The sequence below is a fragment of the Mytilus edulis genome, chromosome 14 (assembly GCF_963676685.1).
Source record: "Mytilus edulis chromosome 14, xbMytEdul2.2, whole genome shotgun sequence".
Classification (NCBI taxonomy): Eukaryota; Metazoa; Mollusca; class Bivalvia; order Mytilida; family Mytilidae; genus Mytilus; species Mytilus edulis.
The window spans coordinates 49,995,263-50,015,144 of NC_092357.1; the positions used below are offsets into that span (position 1 = coordinate 49,995,263).

Consider the following 19,882-nt stretch of genomic DNA (forward strand, 5'->3'; position numbering starts at 1 on the left):
GAAATTTGGCTGTTTTGGGTTATTATCTTGAATATTATTAAAGATAGAGATAAACTGTAAACAGCAATAATGTACAGCAATTTAAGACTCAAATAAGTCAAAATGACCAAAATGGTCAATTGACCCCCTAAGAAGCTATCAGGTTATTGTCCTTTATAATCATGATAATCAATTTTTAACAATTTTCATAAAATTTGTAAATTTTTACTAAAATTTTTCACTGAAACTTCAAGGACAAGTTCATTATAGATAGAGATAATTGTAAGCAGCAAGAATGTTCATTAAAGTAAGATGTACAAACACATCATAATCACCTAAACACAATTTTGTCATGAACTGTCTGCTTCCTTTGTTCACATATACCAAGGTGAGCGACACACATGCTCTTTAGAGCCTCTAGTTTGGTCTGTGCATCAGTTCGTCCGTCTGTCTGTTTTGTTGTCTGTCCGTTCGTTTCGCTTCAGGTTAAAGTTTTTGGTCAAGGTATTTTTTGATGAAGTTGATGTTGAATCAACTTGAAACCTAGTACACATGTTCCTTATGATATGATCTTTCTAATTTTCATGCCAAATAAGAGTTTTGACCCCTAATTTCATGGTCCACTGAACATAGAAAATGATAGTGTGAGTGGGCATCCGTGTACCAAGGACACATTCTTGTTTGGCTTATGCTTATACAATGTAACTGAAAAACAAAAGCAGTTAAGCAAATGTGTCAAGCTGGTAGAAATGTTTCATCTGCAAAATTTTCTTGAAACATTGCCCTGTAGTACTGTAACTGACTTCGAAAAAAACCTTATCCTCATTTTTACCGAAATATTGTTAACCATGCCGGGAATTTAGAAATGATCCATGTAAACTTGTCGCTCTTAATAAACTTATTATAAAAGGTTACCTATTCAACACTATAATAAGATAATTGAATATTGTTTTATTGGTATAAATATTGATTTTGTTATCAGTAAATTAAAGCTAACTAAATATTACTACATGTAATATGGATCTACAATCTGTCTATACCTGTAACTTGGCACAAGGTCATATTTTTCTCTGGCTGTTTATGACGTCTTTACACTAAATCCTTTTGATGTAGGATGTGTACAGATTGATAGTTTAGTCGTAGATGCATGATTTTTTTATTGGTGTTTAGTGGCTTTGAACTAGCTGTCAGATAACTGCAAGTACTCTCAGATCTATTCATTGTGTCTTTTTTTGTCAGGATGTATAAGTAACCGGCCATGTCCACTTGTATTTTTGTCCATCTGATGAGTTAAGGTAACACGATACCGAATGGCATATCTCCCGATTTCTAAACTTTTTGGCACACATGTTCTTTTAATTGAGTTACATCGAAAAATGTAATAAAAAATGGGGGTCACCATTTTTGTTTTCTTGGTATTTTCATAGGATAACGTCAATTTTTGCAACAAATTTACATAGGTATATAGGGGAAATGCCTATTTTTCGGCTTTCCTGTTTAGATTTTCCAATGGATGGCTATGTTCTTATATACGGAGAAAAACAAAAAACTAACATAATATCCAGGATTGCAAACTGATCCATACACGTATAGAAACTCAGATGTCACCATCCTTGTTTTTGAGATAAATGGCTTCAAAGTTGATTGATACCCTTAGAATTTGACCGAAAACGTGTGACGTTATTGAATACAGAATGTAACGTTATTCCTACTCAGAGGTTTGGAAAACAAAATACGTGTCGGGATCTGAATGGTATTTATTTTATTTTCATTTCCCCTGTCGGGTTTCGTAAATTTCCTAGTAATGCAATATGAAATTCTACTGATATAATTTATTTTGTCCTGCACATGGAAATTTCACTCACATGAATTAACATTAAACTAGTCTGATTTTCACACCAAACGAGCATATACTTGAAACTTTGCTTGAACTGGTTGGTTCCTAATGAATCTTATGATAATAGTTCATGAATAAATCACCGGAATTTGGTACACGTTAAATTCACGTAATTGTTATGGCCCCGCAACGAAGTTGTCGGAGCCATATAGTTTTACCCTTCTCCGAAATTCCGAAATTCCGAAATTCCGTCTTTCCGTCTTTTCGTCTCTCCGTAATTCCGTCATTCCGCAACAAACCATTATACGGAGTGTTTTTCTAAACGCCTTCAGATATTGAGCTGATTTTTGGTATGTGAGTTAACCATGATGAGTTACAGATCAAGTTTAAGTTTCGTTCCGCTCCACTAACTTTTGCTGAAATTACGGGCTTTGGACTTTGAGAAATTGTTGAAAATCACAGTTATACGGACTTTTTTTCTAAACGCCTTCAGATATTGGGCTGATTTTTGGTATGTGAGTTAACTACGATGAGTTACTGATCAAGTTTAAGTTTCGTTCCGCTCCACTAATTTTTTGCCGAAATTACGGGCTTTGGACTTTGAGAAATTGTTGAAAATCACAGTTATACGGACTTTTTTTCTAAACGCCTTCAGATATTGGGCTGATTTTTGGTATGTGAGTTAACTACGATGAGTTACTGATCAAGTTTAAGTTTCGTTCCGCTCCACTAATTTTTTGCCGAAATTACAGGCTTTGGACTTTGAGAAATTGTTGAAAATCACATTTATACGGACTTTTTTGCTAAACGCCTTCAGATATTGGGCTGATTTTTGGTATGTGAGTTAACCATGATGAGTTTTAGGTCAAGCTCAAGTTTCGTTCCGCTCCGCTTATTTTCGCTGAAATTATGGGTTTTGGACTTTGATAAATTATTGAAAATCACAGTTATACGGATTTTTTCTCTATTCCCCTCCAGATTTTGGGCTGATTTTTGATATGTGAGACTACCATCATGTTTGTGTCCACATGTGTTTATATTGAAATTGCAGATTTTTCATCTTTTTGGAGCGGGGCCATTTGTGTCGCTATGACACATCTAGATGTCTAGTTTAAAATATTAAGATTAATCAAATACTATTTTTATTCTAAAATTTAATTAAAACCATGACAAATACCTTCATATTTTTGTAAAGTTCACGTGAAAATAACATGAAAAATTTCACGTGTGATTCCTTTGAATTACTGAGTTTTTAACTCCATCCTTTAAGACAATGGTAGTGTATTTGCTGCATCCATGCAGAAATAGAGCACTTAAAAAAAAAATTGATCCAGTTAACAGTTTTATAATTGCTCGGTTTTTGATGGTTGTTTAACGTTCAGTGGCAAATAGTTCATGCATGTTTGGGACGATACAATACAATTTTTAAAACAGTTGTTTATAAAAGACACATTTGATGCACCAGTCAAAAAAGGTTTAACATTCTGTTAGTTGTAAAAATTATGAGGGAAAATAATGATCCTGATAAAATACATATTCTAAAAAATAAAAATAAAAACTCCAAAAAAAAATTCAAAACTTTATATATTCTTGATTTGCTACATACATTAGTATGTGTACTTTGCGTGGTGTAAATTTGTGAGTTGGTTGCTCAGCAAGTCGGACAAACATTGCAAACTGTATGCAAAATTTCACAAAGTTCAACAATCTGTCATTTGTTGAAAATTTATTCACAAAACAAATCTTGAGATCATATATGCATTCTTTATAAGTAAAACAAACTGCGAAATATAAAAGTTCCAGCTTGAAATTTCACATGTAGGAGATGTTAGCCGGAGTCTGTACTCTGCGTGCCTTTTATATTTTATCAAAATGCCTAATCCAGCAACCTGTCATGAACAAAAAATAAAGAAAATCCATACGAGTCGATATGCGCACCTTTAATATGAGTAGTAACACCAGGTACATAATTTAAACCTGAAGCAAAAATACTGTAGTCCTAAATAATTAGCCGTATACACCCTATATACACCAAGTGCGGGATTGACGCAGTCGAACGACACGGGTGAAACAATATGATGATACGTTCTCTAATAGGATTTTGGTGACTAATCATATTTTTGAATATGCAGTTCATATAATGGAATGGTAATTTGGAGATCTGAAATGAAGTAGCAATGAAAGCAAGCTAACATTTCCGTCATTTTGTCTTTGGTGGAAAGTTGATTAAATGGCAATTTTACCGCACCTCCTTATTCCATTATGGTTTGAATTTTCTCAAGAAGAACAAAAGTTTTTTAAGACTTAAACAAATATGTACTAAGAGACTGAAATGGCACTATGATAATTATACTACACATACTCATCAAAACTTTCCAAAAGCGGGACGAAAGATATACCAGAGGGACAGTCAAACTCATAAATCGAAAATAAACTCACAACGCCATGGCTAAAAATGAAAAAAGACAAACACAAACATACAAACAATAGTACATATGACACAACATAGAAAACTAAAGAATAAGCAACACGAACCCCATCAAACACTAGGGGTGATCTCAGGTGCTCCGGAAGGGTAAACAGATCCTGGTCCAACTTAGGGGAACAACGTTTACTAAAACTATACAAATTAGATATAAAAAGATACGCGTCCAATTAGCATTAGCCCCAATTTGCTTGAAGTCTTTGGTTTTGATGTCTTTAAATGTCAAGATTTTGCTTTCTTATAAATTGCATATCCCATATCTCCATTTATCATTCTAACAGCCAACTGTTGTACAAATAACATGTTCCGTATAACATTTTGTTTTATTTGCACTTGTACTTTTACAAATAAAGTCTCATGTTATCCCACTTATATAATGAGCAAGCGGTAACGTAGATATTTCTTTTGCGTAAATGTGCGTAAACTTTGTCGAATTCTTTGAAAAAATTAGAGGCAATGATTTAAATTTTAACAAATAAAGTTTCAAGTGACGGATGTAAATTGTAGGATTGATTGCTGGTTGCTTAACGTCCAGTGGCAAATATGTCATGCATGTTCAGGACGAGAACAAGTTAACAGTAGGTAGGTTTTGTAATAGAGGCGATCCGGGATGAGGGTCGAGAAAATTTGGACTCACACTGGAAAATGAGGGTATATTGGATAGGGACAGACATTTTGTCCTGCAACAGGCCACCTACGGACCCCTCAAAGAGTTGTTATAAGAGTTCTGAATTTTCAAAAAGCGTAGCACTCTCTTTTTTCGAGGCGTCGGATTTAATGTCCCCATTCTGACTGGACGTGGCTGCAAACTTGATACATCCCGCACATGCAGCCAAATGGACGCCCCACGTTGGAAGCATTATCTGCGGGTCGGAAGAAGACCAAGTGATTATATTTCTATTCCCTAGTCACCCTTAGGGTGTAAATTGTAGAATAAAAACAAAATATAAAAATTATGTACATTGTCAGAAATATAAAATGTATTTGTACTTACTACGAAACAAATGGAAAGCTCGGCGAGTCTCGCTTTTCGTCGTGTTTCTAAAGCTCGTACAAATACATTTTATATTACAACATACATATATATAAGTACGTCTGAGTCAGTGACAACTCTACAACAGATGTATCCATCGGATCGCCATCAATGATGGTGATATATGGCTGTGTACATAATGTATATACAACTCGTCTAAACATCAACCCAACGATGTTAGATCTGTAAATTTGCTTTCGCAAATTTTTGGTTCTTCCCTCGCCGGGATTCGAACCCATGCTACTGTGATATCGTGACACCAAATCGCCTGCACTGCAGCCGTCCCGCTAGACCACACGACCACCTGGGCTCTCAAAAAAAGAGCTTTCGCTGGCCATGTGTTACCTTTCCACGTCAGTTTTAATCTAGCGGCGTACTACAGTACATGATATATAAGGCATGAAGATGTTATTGTTACAGATCAGCTAAATTATCTATAGTAAAGGATCCTACAAATTAATGTAATATACAGTCACAGAAAATAATTATATTTATAAGTACGTCTGAGTCAGTGACAATTCTACAACAGATGTATCCATCGGATCGCCATCAATGATGGTGATACATGGCTGTGTACATAATGTATATACAACTCGTCTAAACATCAACCCAACAATGTTAGATCTGTAAATTTGCTTTCGCAAATTTTTGGTTCTTCCCTCGCCGGGATTCGAACCCATGCTACTGTGATATCGTGACACCAAATCGCCTGCACTGCAGCCGTCCCGCTAGACCACACGACCACCTGGGCTCTCAAAAAAAAGGCTTTCGCTGGCCATGTGTTACCTTTCCACGTCAGTTTTAATCTAGCGGCGTACTACAGTACATGATATATAAGGCATGAAGATGTTATTGTAATATTACATTAATTTGTAGGATCCTTTACTATAGATAATTTAGCTCATCTGTAACAATAACATCTTTTCAGATCTAACATTGTTGGGTTGATGTTTAGACGAGTTGTATATACATTATGTACACAGCCATGTATCACCATCATTGATGGCCATCCGATGGATACATCTGTTGTAGAGTTGTCACTGACTCAGACGTACTTATAAATATAATTATTTTCTGTGACTGTATATTACATTAATTTGTAGGATCCTTTACTATAGATAATTTAGCTGATCTGTACCAATAACATCTTCATGCCTTATATATCATGTACTGTAGTACGCCGCTAGATTAAAACTGACGTGGAAAGGTAACACATGGCCAGCTAAAGCTCTTTTTTTGAGAGCCCAGGTGGTCGTGTGGTCTAGCGGGACGGCTGCAGTGCAGGCGATTTGGTGTCACGATATCACAGTAGCATGGGTTCGAATCCCGGCGAGGGAAGAACCAAAAATTTGCGAAAGCAAATTTACAGATCTAACATTGTTGGGTTGATGTTTAGACGAGTTGTATATATATATATAGTACATTTATCCACACAAAGAAATACAAACACTTCTTGTTTACATGTATATAGATCTACTTGAAAGTTGTATACTTATTCTTAAAACTTCTTTTAAGACTGTGAAACTAAACTTCTCGAGCTTTTCCCGACGCCTAGTATGTGATCAATATGCCCCTCAGGGCCTAAAAAGGCAACTATGTTAATTCTCTTTCAGTCGTTTTGTCTCCGAACTTGTACATTTACAGTATTTTCCATCTCAAATCACACACACAAAAAAAAACACACTACAACCGAATACCCATGCAAGCGTAAATTAACACGAATATAACATATAAATGATTTAAAGATTTAGTTATGTCAGTCTCTTTCTGCCGTTTGAATAATAATTAGTCAGTCGTTTGCTTGTAAATTTCGAGAGAAAAAAAATGTTACGGAACCAGTTTGACTAGAGCCAGTCCCGACTATCAACTTGCGTTTAAAGACGCAAGTGGATACCTGGGGCTTGCTTTAATCAGACTGTAACGGGACCTTTTTTTTGCCGAATCAAGTTCCCATGTATTTCTCAGCCTACGTTAAATTGCTCAGGCCTCATTCCGATGTTGCTGTCTGTTCCGTGCAGACATGGTCTATAGGATTACAAAGCTATCACTTTAATTTTAAAATGCTTCTTAAACTATATCGGATTTCCTCTGTACAGACCAATGAATTTCAGAGACGGTTTACATTTTGCCATTTTACCCGATCGGTGTTTTTGATGACCATTTTAACACGAATTAATAGTTGTACAATTCCCAGGTTTTTTTACACACATCATCCTAAGTTTCTATAGATTAGATTTCTACTTTCAAAACAAAATTTCATGGGGATACGGCCTGCATCATGAATAGGTATTTATTGCAAAAATAAACCAAGAATATAAAATAAAGTGATAAAACTCAGTCTATTATGCATAAGAACATAATTATATAGATAAATCATGCAGATTCTTAAATATTAAAGAAACAGAATATTTAAAAAGTAAAGTAATACATTTTTAAAGGTTAACAATGAGCAGAAGAATTGCCGGAAAACGATAAAGCAATCGATATCAAATAACCATTACGTATTGCATCAAAACTCTCGGAACTCTGCATGTAGAAAAAGTTACCGTTAAAAATGTCACAAAGTTACCAAAAATATTTGTTTTTAATATTTAATCACTCTGTGATTGCAGAACCTGCTGCATTGGCTTGTATGTGTGAACGTTATACGATAACGTCAGGAACGATAACTCGTGACTTAACGTCATTCGGTATCGTGTTACCTTAAGCCTATTTAGTAGCTTTTCAACTGATTTTTATACACCCGTCGTCTTTTAGACGGGACGTATTATGGTATACCGTTGTCCACACTTCGGACAATAACTTAAAAACACTTTCACCAATTTCCATGAAACCTAAGCGAATTGTTTATATCTATTGATGTAAGCTTCCTTTTTTTTTTTTTAATTTCAGATTTTAAGTTTTGGATTTATGGGGCTTTATTCATAAAAAAGGGGGATTTTCAACACATCGGACAATAACTCAAAAAGGCTTTCACCAATGTCCATGCAACTTTGGTGAATTGTTTATATATATTGATGTAAGCTCCTTTTCAATTTTTATAAATTTCAGATTTTAAGTTTTGGATTTATGGGGCTTTATTCATAAAAAAGGGGGATTTTTAACACTTCAGACAATAACTCAAAAAGGCTTTCAGCAATGTCCATGAAACTTTGGTGAATTGTTTATATCTATTGATGTAAGCTCCTTTTCAATTTTTATAAATTTCAGATTTTACATTTCCGTGTTATGAATTTTTATGCTTCAAAAAGGGGAGATTTTCCAATTTTGGGACAGTAACTTATACGCCCGTCTTTTAGAGCAACGGGTGTATCATGCGCTAAAGCCCAGCCCTTTATTATAGTTTGTTCTTATGTTGTACTGTTATACCATTGTCCCAGGTTAGAAGAGGGTTGGGATCCTGCTAACATGTTTAACGTACCCTGCCACATTATTTATGTATGTGCCTGTCCCAAGTCAGGAGCCTGTTAAATCATTGGTTGTCGTTTGTTTATGTGTTACATATTTGTTTTTCGTTCGTTCTTTTACATAAATAAGGCTGTTAGTTTTTTCGCTTTATATTGTCTTACCGGGGCCTTTTATAGCTGACTATGCAGTATGGGCTTTGCTCATTGTTGAAGGTCGTACGGTGACCTATAGTTAATGTCTGTGTCATTTTGGTCTTTTGTGGATAGTTGTCTCATTGACAATCATACCACATCTTCTGTTTTATGTATTAGTTAACATTAGTTTAATGTAACGGAATAACACACGTCTGGAAATGGTTTTAAACGATAGAATAATATCTATATTTCAATTGTGTCTGGTTGTAAAAACTTTCTCTGGTCACATTTCTTTTGTATTTTAGCCCTTTAAGTGGGCTCGCTGGTCTAAATATTTTTTTTTATTTAATATAGGATTTCGCTTTATTTTTTCTATAAATGAACTTTATCTTATACTAAATAGAAAAATGAAATAAAAAAATGGGTCACCGTTCATTTATGCTCACAATCTGCCTTCGAAAGAAGCATACATTTTTGTTAATGTTCTTTTTATCTGTTGAACTAATAGAAGAAAAATCGGTAATATTTAAATAAAAGAAGAACCTAATTACAGAAAACACTTAAATTTTACAATTATTTAGTTTATGTACAGCTTATTTGAAAACAACCATAAAAAATATAGGTCACCAATAAGTTAAAAAAGATATTTCCATTTTAATGCCAAAAAATGGCATTTTTGCACCAAAGGGAGATAATTTGGAGCTTTTCCAATGATACCTACATTTTAAAAGTCACCTGTGGCCAACACGAAAAGATTTTTTGGAATGATTTTTGTACCCTAAGATAAAGTAACAACTACTCAATGTAATTAATCAAATTTGAAATGAAAAATAAAATTTTAATTTTTTTCTTAAAATCTTATACCCGCGAGCCTCCTTTAAAGGGTGTATATTTTGTTCCCCTCAAAAATGACAGTTTGGAGTAATCACCGTAAAATGAAATAAAAAAAATATTGTTTTCAGTCTCTGTTTCTTAACTTTTTTGGATGCACACATCATCAAGGATCATCAGAATGATGAAAACATAAACATAATACCATCTACAAAAACTGAAAAATAAAAATGTTACGTGTACCTTTTTTCATATCAGTCAATCATTAACTTTTTTCCTCATATAATTAATTCGATATTTTTTTTATTGTTAATTAATTTTAAGGTTTTTTTTATTGAAAACATAATAGGTTTGGTATAACAATTAAGAAAACTTCTATTAATGTTCAAAAATGCTTCTAGAGAAAATAGTGGATAAATAAAATCTACAAGGTGTAAATCTTGCTCGATCTCTGAATGTAAACATATTTAGTATATAATTAAATTTGGAAAATATTGACAAATAAATCTTGATTTTATACATTATAAACATATAATAACACTTCGCAAATTTTCCTGTTTCCTGTTTTCTGAGATTTCATGATTGAAATCTCAGTCATGAAATTTTGTCAGTTTCCTTATACAATAATGTCACTTACCAAAGACAGCTCACACTTATGATGACTATCAGACTTTGGCGTTTGGCTATGGCACCAATCAGTGAATCTGCATTTCATATGCCAATTTTTTTCTTTCATTTGTGCTGATTGTGTACAGGTAGATTACAGGTTAGCATTAATTTTTATTTACCATTATAAACCTCAGGATTACAAGCAAGATATGTATGTCAATTTAAAATAGCCCACTCTCATGAGCCTTTAATACAGTGGTTGTCGTATGTTGTTTTCATATATAATGACATATTTGTTTTTCATTCTTTACCGCCCTTGCAGAGGGGGCATTAAGTCTTACCCTTGTCCGTCTGTACCTACATACTTCCAGAAATTTGTTTCCATTATCTAACACGAGTTTGCGTCAACCAAGTGTTATGAAACTTATACACAATGCTAATTTTCACAAAATACAGATCAAGATTGCATTTTGCGTTACTGGAAGCAATCTAGAGTAAGGCCCCTTACAAATGGAAATTTACAAACTCGGCTCTAGAACTTAAGTCCCAACCAAATGTTATGAAACTTATACAGAATGCTTATTACTATAAAAAAAAAAGATCAAGTTTGAATTTTGGTGGCATCACATTCGCTGTTGATCAAGTCATGCCACTTTACAAATGAAAAAAATGCTCATGTTTTTTTTTTGTTTCAGTTCTTGAACTTTAGTTTGCCTCAATCAAATATTATTAAACAATGCTTATTACCTTATTCAGGGGGAAAATAAGGGTTTTTCTGTTTAAAGGACAATTTAGACAATTTCAAAGCAGTGTAAGGGAGGTAATTCAATTAAAATTTAAAGAATACTGTTATATATGTAGGACTCTAAAGTGCAATGGGGACGCTAAAGTACGATGGTCAGGCTAAATTGCGATTGTCAGCGAAAGTATAGACATATGAAACGTAGTTGGATTATGACGTTAACAGTCTTTTATACAAACAAAAAATGAACATGCTGGAAGATGAAATAAGTAACGGAAGCGAACAGATGCATATAATGTTTAAGCTTACGTTAAAATATTGTCGATTTTATTGAACAATCCGTAAAATAAAGGTACACGTTTTCAGACGTAAATCATAAATTGTCCATTAATTAAAAAAATCAGTGTGTACAATGTAGTAAAATAAAACATGTATCAATACTCGCTACTGAAAGGCGAAAGCTCGAACAACAACCCCTTTCTCTCGCATTTAAATTGAAGCTTGTACAAATAAATTTAATTTATTCCGACAATAACCAAATTTGGAATTTGCAACTGAAAACTTTAAGGAGATGTGCTTACATTAATAGGCTGTGTAAACAGTAAGCTACATCAAATATGACTCTTGTCCTGAACATGCATGAAATATTTGCCACTGAACGGCAACTAACAATCAATCCAAAACACCCAAATAGTTAAAAATTAATTTAAAGGAAATATATGTATTTTCTGACACTTAAATGACCTTTTGATATGACTGCAAAAATTGAAAATTTTTTGGTCGTATATTGCATGTATTGGTATCATGTTTGCGTCGTCGTCCGTAAAAGTAAAAAGAAATCTATGAAATTCAAACACAAGGGTTAATGACCACAACAAGCAGGTTGGGATTGGTTTTGGTCCAAACAGTTTAGGAATTAGGGGCCAAAAAGGTCCCAAATAATAATTTTTCTTGTTTTTTGCACAATAACTTTAGTATAAGTACACAGAAATCTATGAAATTTAAACATAAGGTCTATGACCACAAAAGAAAGGTTGGGTTTGATTATGGGAGTTTTAGTCCATACAGTTTAGGAATTAGGGGCCAAAAACAGGTCCCAAATAAGCATTTTTCTTGGTTTTTGCACAATAACTTAAGTATAAGTTTATAGAAATCCATGCCATTTTAACACAAGGTTTATGACCACAAAAGGAAGGTTTGGATTGATATTGGGAGTTTTGGTCCTAACGGATTAGGGGCCAAAAGGGGCCAAAATTAAACTTTGTTTCATTCCATCAAAAATGAATTATTGGGGTTCTTTGATATGCCCAATCTAACCGTGCATTCAGATTCTTAATTTTTGGTCCTGTTTTCAAATTGGTCTACATTAAGGTCCGAAGGGTCCAAAATTAAACTTAATTTTAACAAAATTTGAATTCTGGGGGTTCTTTGATATGCTGAGTCTAAAGTTTAGATTCTAAACATGTACTTAGAATTTTGATTATGGGCCCAGTTTTCAAGTTGGTCCAAATAGGTTTCAAAATTATTATATTAAGTATTGTGCAATAGCAAGAAATCTTCAATTGCAAAGTATTGCGCAATAGCAAAAATCTTTAATTGCACAGTATTGGGCAATAGCAAGAAATCTTCAATTGCACAGTATTGTGCAATAGCAATAAATTTTCAATTGCAAAGTATTGTGCAATAGCAAGAAATCTTCAATGGCACAGTATTGTGCATTAAGAAGAAATCTTCAATTGTACAGTATTGCACAAAAGCAAGAAATATCTAATTGCACAATAATGCGCAATAGCAAGAAATATTCAATTGCACAGTTTTTATAAAATATTCTTTAAAAATTGGAGTTATCTTTCTTTGTCCAGAATAGTAGTTGAATCAACTTAAATCATTGTTTTATATAATATACAATGTATATTCACTTTTACTACCAAATAATAAATTAAAACAATCCTTACCATTCTGTGATTACAAGCACATTTTTAACATTTTAATATTTTATGATGTATTTAAATGAGTAAATGCAAACTCAATTAGAAATTTGAATTGAGATCAGTTTTGGTATAAAGAAACGGGGGATGTGAAAAGAAATTGAGGTGGGGGGGAGGGGGGTCATTTTTATTGAGAGGATTAACAGCATAGTGAATTGCTCAAAGACAAAACAATTTTTTTAAGTTCATTAGGCCACATTCATTCTGTGTCAGAATCCTATGCTGTGTCAACTTTTTAATCACAATATAAATTTAAAGCTGAATCCAGTTTGAATGTTGTGTCCATACTTACCCCAACCGTTCAAGGTTCAACCTCTGCGGTCGTATAAAGCTGCACCCTGCGGAGCATCTGGTTAGCAATTATTACTAGGTCCAGGCTAGGTCAGTATTCTAAATTTAGAAACAGTCACATAAGACTACGGGTAAAATAAAAGCCTATTGACTTATATTCTATATCATAGCAAACTAGATTTTGCAAAATGACTCGTTTTTAACATTCTTGTCCTTGAACCTGTCTCATTTGTTCCATTGCACTTCAGCGTGCTATATATATATATGCCATCGCACTTTAGCAAAACAAAGACTTACCATCATACTTTAGCGTGAGACACCATCATACTTTAGCCTGAGACACCATCACACTTAAGCGTGACCATCATACTTTAGCGTGAGACACCATTGTACTTAAGCGTGACCATCGTACTTCAGAGTACCATCGCACTTTAGAGTCCTAGATATATATGTTTGATTCCTCCCTTATACTGCTTAAAATTTATGATGATTGTCTTGAGATGTGTAGCTGTAAATTTATTTTTAGAAGTTACTATTAATTAATAATAATTTTAACTATGACTGTATATTATTTTATATTTAAATATTTTATGATGTATAAAAAGGGGCAAAATGAGTCTAAGCTACAAGATATATAAAAAATCTGAAGTATGAGTTTTTTGGTCAATCATTAATGAAAGTGAAATAGTGAAATAATAATTCACTTTTAGCAGCTAAAATGATTAAATTTTGTCAATTTAAGCTAATAAAATTGATATAATGAACTTGCAAGTGAATAATTCGACCTCATTAAACCTGTATTCATGTGAACTCCGATTAAACCCTGTAGAAAGAGATATAATAACACATGCATTGTCCGTGTATGGTTATTTAAAGGAAAAGAATGTCAACATTGAAAGTGAAACAATATAAGTTATATGGTTCGCCACTGACCCCCTACCGATCCATAGAGGGTCTGTAGGGGGTCAGTAGTTAACTGTATAACGAATTTTTCGTACGCTGGACTTTTTCTGCTGCGTTTTGTTGAAAAATAATCAAAGAAACACAACAACATTAATAAATGACGTCACCATTACAGCGTCACTAACCCCCTATGAAATTAACTACCCCCTACGGTCTCATAGGGGACGACGGCTTTAAACCAATCACAACATGATTATCTAGCCGCGATACGATAAAGGTAATTAATTTGATTGACTAACTCGATACACAAAAAAATCATTCTTATTTCTAAAGGAAAAAGCGATGATAAACATAAATTTTAATCTATAATACAAAATTAAGTAGACCTATAAAAATCTAACTCACCAGTTAGTTAATCTATTTATATCTATGTTTATGTTTACATCGCTAATATGGTCATAGAAGGTCAACTAGAAATTTAATTAGATGGAGTCATTGCTAAAATTCACACGAAACGGAGCTAAATCTTAATATTGAGACCATGGCCTTTAAATTGTTCATTTTATACTTTTGATAGTTTGGAAAAATGGTTTACATTTTAAAATTGTTATAAAAAATATATGAGAATTTGAGTCAAATTGGTGAAAATGAATTTGACAGCTAGTGCTCCTTTAAATGAGTAGTTATTGTTGCCAACTCCATTAGAAATTTCAATTGAGATCTTGAGAGGGGGGGGGGTAATATATTCCTCATTTCAGATTTCAGAAATTAAAAAGAGTTTTTCTTCAATAATTTTTTTGAGGGGATTAATATTAAATATTCAACAACAAGGTGTGTATTGCTCAAATGCAAAAGAAAAATTAATTTCAGTAGACCACATTCATTGTGTGTCAGAAACCTTTGCTTTGTCAACTATTTAATCACAATCCAAATTCAGAGGCTGAGCTGTTACTTTAAGCTTCTATGTTGTGTCGATACTTGCTCCAACTGTTCATGGTTCGACCTCTGTGGTCATGTAATTTGCACCCTGATGAGCATCTGGTTCACTAGTGAGAAGAAATATGTTTCTCACACTGATCAAGAAACATGAAAATAACGCAAAACATAGAGAAAATAAATTACCATAGACCACTACAGCATGTTCAGTAATGTTTAAATTATTTTTTAAAAACAAAATTTTCATTTGGTTATTCTCTTATTACCTTCAATATTTGATATATTTTCCAGATGTTCCAGATTCTAAAACTTTTGATGTGACCCTAATGACAACATTACTGAGGAACTTGACCCCAATGACTCTTCCTTCTTGTGGATTCGACTGTTTACCTACTACCATGGAAACCACCAAAGATGCAGATTTAGCAAGAATCAATCACTACAGGAGTTATCTGGCTCATTTGGATGATGGCAAAGTAGACAATACTTTCTTCAACATGGCATGGAATGATATAACTAGTGTATGTATCAATTTTCCTACCACAGATATAAGGGAAATCTGGTGTATCATAAGGCATTTGTAACAAAATTACAAGAAAATGAAGTTCAAAATATTGAACCATTGATAAAAAATTTATAAAACAAAAAGATAAGTAGTTGTGGCTGGCTTTATAAATTTTGTCATTAATTTTTGAAATTTTAATGGAACTATGGAACTCAATCCTTCTTTATCATGATGAGGTTTTTAGCTTTTTGGGCCCAGTGAGCTTTTCTCATCACTTGGCGTCCGGCATCCAGCTTCCATCATCCGTCGTTGTGAACTTTTACAAAAATCTTCTCCTCTGAAACTACCAGGCCAAACTGAACCAAACTTGACCACAATCATCATTGGGGTATCTAGTTTAAAAAATGTGTGGCGTGACCCGGCCAACCAACCAAGATGGCCGCCATGGCTAAAAATAAAACATAGGGGTAAAATGCAGTTTTTGGCTTATAACTCAAAAACCAAAGCATTAAGAGCAAATCAGTGACAGGGAGTAAAATTGTTTATCAGGTTAAGATCTATCTGCCATGAAATTTTCAGATGGATCTGACAACCCGCTGTTAGGTTGCTGCCCCTGAACTAGTCATTTTAAGGAAATTTTGCCGTTTTTAGCTCACCTGGCCCGAAGGTCCAAGTGAGCTTTTCTCATCACTTGGCGTATGGCGTCGGGCGTCGTCGTCGTCGTTATTTTTTACAAAAATCTTCTCCTCTGACCCGCCAAACTAACCAAGATGGCCGCCATGGCTAAAAATAGAACATATGGGGTAAAATGCAGTTTTTGGCTTATAACTCAAAAACCAAAGCATTTAGAGCAAAACTGACATGGGGTTAAAATGTTCATCAGGTCAAGATCTATCTGCCCTGAAATTTGCAGATGTATCAGACAAACCGTTGTTGGGTTGCTACCCCTGAATTGGTAATTTTAGGGAAATTTTGCTGTTTTTGGTTATTATCTTGAATATTATTATAAATAGAGATAAACTGTAAACCGCAATAATGTTCAGCAAAGTAAGACCTAAAAATAAGTCGACATGACCAAAATGGTCAATTGACCCCATAAGGAGTAATTGTCCTTTAAGTCAATTTTTAACAATTTTCATAAAATTTGTAAATTTTAACTAACATTTTCGACTGAAACTTTTAGGCCAAGTTCAATATAGATAGAAGTAATTGTAAGCAGCAAGAATGTTCAGTAAAGTAAGATGTACAAACAGATCACCATCACAAAACACAATTTATTCAAATTTTTCACATAGACCAAGGTGAGCGACACAGGCTCTTTGGAGCCTCTAATTCTTTATTATGATGAGGTTTTTCTCTATTATGAGGAGGTTTCTTTTATTATGAGGTGGTTTTTCATTGTTTTCCTTTATTATGATAAGGTTTTTCTCTCCTATGATGAGGTTTTTTTTCTCATCACTTGGCGTTTGGCGTCTGTAAACTTTTAGAAAAATCTTCTCTGAAACTACTGGGCCAAATTTAACCAAAGTTAGCCACAATCATCAAAGAGGTATCTAGTTTAACAATTGTGTACAGTAACCCAGCACACCAACCAAGATGACCGCCATGGCTTGAAATAGAACATAAATCAGACAACCCGTTGTTAGGTTGCTGCCCCTGAATTGATACTTTTAAGGACATTTTGCTGTTTTTGTTTATTATCTTGAATATTATTATAGATAGAGATAAACTGTAAACAGCAAAAATGTTCAGCAAAGTAAGATCTACAAATAAGTCAACATGACCAAAAATGGTCAATTGACCCCTAAGGAGTTATTGCCCTTTATAGTCAATTTTTAACAACTTTTGTAAATCTTAGTAATCTTTTAGAAAAATCTTCTTCTCTGAAACTACTGGGCCAAATTTAACCAAACTTAGCCACATTCAGCAAAGGGGTATCTAGTTTAACAATTGTGTCCGGTGACCCAGCACACTAACCAAGATGACCGCCATGGCTTAAAATAGACCATAGGGGTAATATGCAGTTATTGGCTTATTACTCAAAAACCAAAGCATTTAGGGGAAATCTGACAAAGTTAAATTGTTTATCAGGTCAAGATCTATCAGCCCTGAAATTTTCAGATAAATCAAACAACCTGTTGTTAGGTTGCTGCCCCTGAACTGATTGGTTATTATCTTGAATATTATTAAAGATAGAGATAAACTGTAAACAGCAAAAATGTTTAGCTAAGTAAGATCTACAAATAAGTCAACATTATCAAAATTGTCAATTGACCAACTAACATGCCTAAGGAGTTATAGCCCTTTTCAGTCAATTTAAAAAAACCGTAAAATTTGTAAATTTTCACTTACATTTCCACTGAAGCAATTTGGCCAAGTTCATTAAAGATAGAGATAATTGTACGCATCAAGAATGTTTAGAAAAGTAAGATCTACAAACACATCCCCTTCACCAAAACACAATTTTGTCATAACTCTATCAGTCTCCTTTGTTTAATATTCACATAAATCAGGCCACACTTAAAAATATTTTGGTTTGCCCAAACCCTACCCAAAGGTCAGGACAATACAAGAATTTGAGTAGGCAGCTTTTTCTGGGTAGGTAGCGTTTGGGCAAACAAATCTATTATTTATTATGGCCCCAAGGTGAGGGACACAGGCTCTTTGGAGCCTCTAGTTCTTTATTATGACGAGTTTTTTTTTTATTATGATGATGTTTTTATTTATTATTATGCGCTTAATACCCAAACAGTTCCCATGTTGTTGCATTTCACGATACAATATAGGAACTCTTTTTTTCACCTAGATTTTTTTTTTAATTTATGGAGTTCTTGGGGTTGATGTTTGAATTCATTCAATAAAAAGGCATGAACTGAGACTTCTTTCTAGTATTTCATCTTATACATTTTCTGAAACGTTGAATACAATAGTTTTATCCAAATATTTCAGTCATAATTAAGTTTACGATAAGAAATGCAGCTCAATGAAAGTTTCTTTTTTTCAGCTAGTAAACTTGATATTAAATAAATAGCGCAAAACTTGAGGAGGGGTTATTTTATATGAATTTGGTTAAATATACTTACCATGAAATTACATTTATACTATATAGAATATATTTGCTTTCACAACATGTTCTCATCGCAATTAACTAGGTGATTAAAAATTACATCCATGAGATGTACTCACCTACGTCATAGTTCACCTGTGTAACATACACTAGCTTTAGTTTTAATTTTTGCGTTCAAGAGAATGCATGTTTCTTGTCGGCAAGGATTTTTAACAGTTTACTGTTGATAATCCTTATGTTTTATAAAAGACATTATTTGTTTTCGGAATATCGGTATACGATTAATTTAATGTGATTCAGAATACAGCGCTTCTGCCAAGTTTCTGATATGCACGTTTTCGTCATTTTTACAGCTTACTAGTCTGGAAATACGACGACATAGAAAATGACCTTTGTTTAGCCGCCATTTTCAAACATTAAATCGGATCTGAGGAAAGGCAGAATTTAGCTGTCAAAATCGGACATGTTACGTGAGTGCTACGTTTTTAAAAAGATATATATTTAAACGGATGTTTATTTTTTTTTCATGCTCAGCTGACCGGATTTTTCACTGCATTAGAGCAATGCTACGAAACGGGTAGAGTGTAAAGTTTGGATAAAGTCGATTGTTTACAATTTGCAGTCTGTACACGAGATTGTGTAAACACATCACTATATTAAAATCAGAATAGGTATTTTGACCATATCTGATTGTTTTTCATGTGGAAAACGTCCGTATGGGAGCGTATACCACTATTGTCACTAGAACCTCAATTGGTTCGATTGTTTACAATTTGCAGTCTGTTACGTGTACACCTGGTACACGAGACTGTGTATACACATAACTATTAAATCAGAATAGGTATTTTGACCAGATCTGATTATTTTAATGTGGATAACGTCCGTATGGGAGCGTATACCATTATTGTGACTAGAACCTCAATTGGTTCAATAAATTTCAATCAGAAAAGGGAATCTGCCCATTTCTGATTGTTTTATTTGGAAAACGTTCCATACAGGGAGCGTAGACCAACAGTGATACTGTTTTAACAATTGATAAATACATCACAATCAGAATAGGGATTTTGCCCACAACTGATGATGTTGGTTAACCTTCCATTCAGGCAACATAAACCATATTTATTGAAAATAAAA

The 19,882-nt window shown here is 33.7% G+C and overlaps 1 protein-coding gene across 1 annotated transcript in view; it reads left to right on the top strand.

Moving 5' to 3' along the window:
• The window catches only part of LOC139502504 (serine/threonine-protein phosphatase 6 regulatory ankyrin repeat subunit B-like), a 45,393-nt gene that overhangs the window by 6,283 nt on the left and 19,228 nt on the right, over positions 1 to 19,882 (top strand). Inside the window, exon 3 of the mRNA XM_071291987.1 lies at positions 15,468 to 15,697. Coding sequence (XP_071148088.1) covers positions 15,468 to 15,697 — 230 coding nt within the window. The remainder of the gene's footprint in view (positions 1 to 15,467; positions 15,698 to 19,882) is intronic.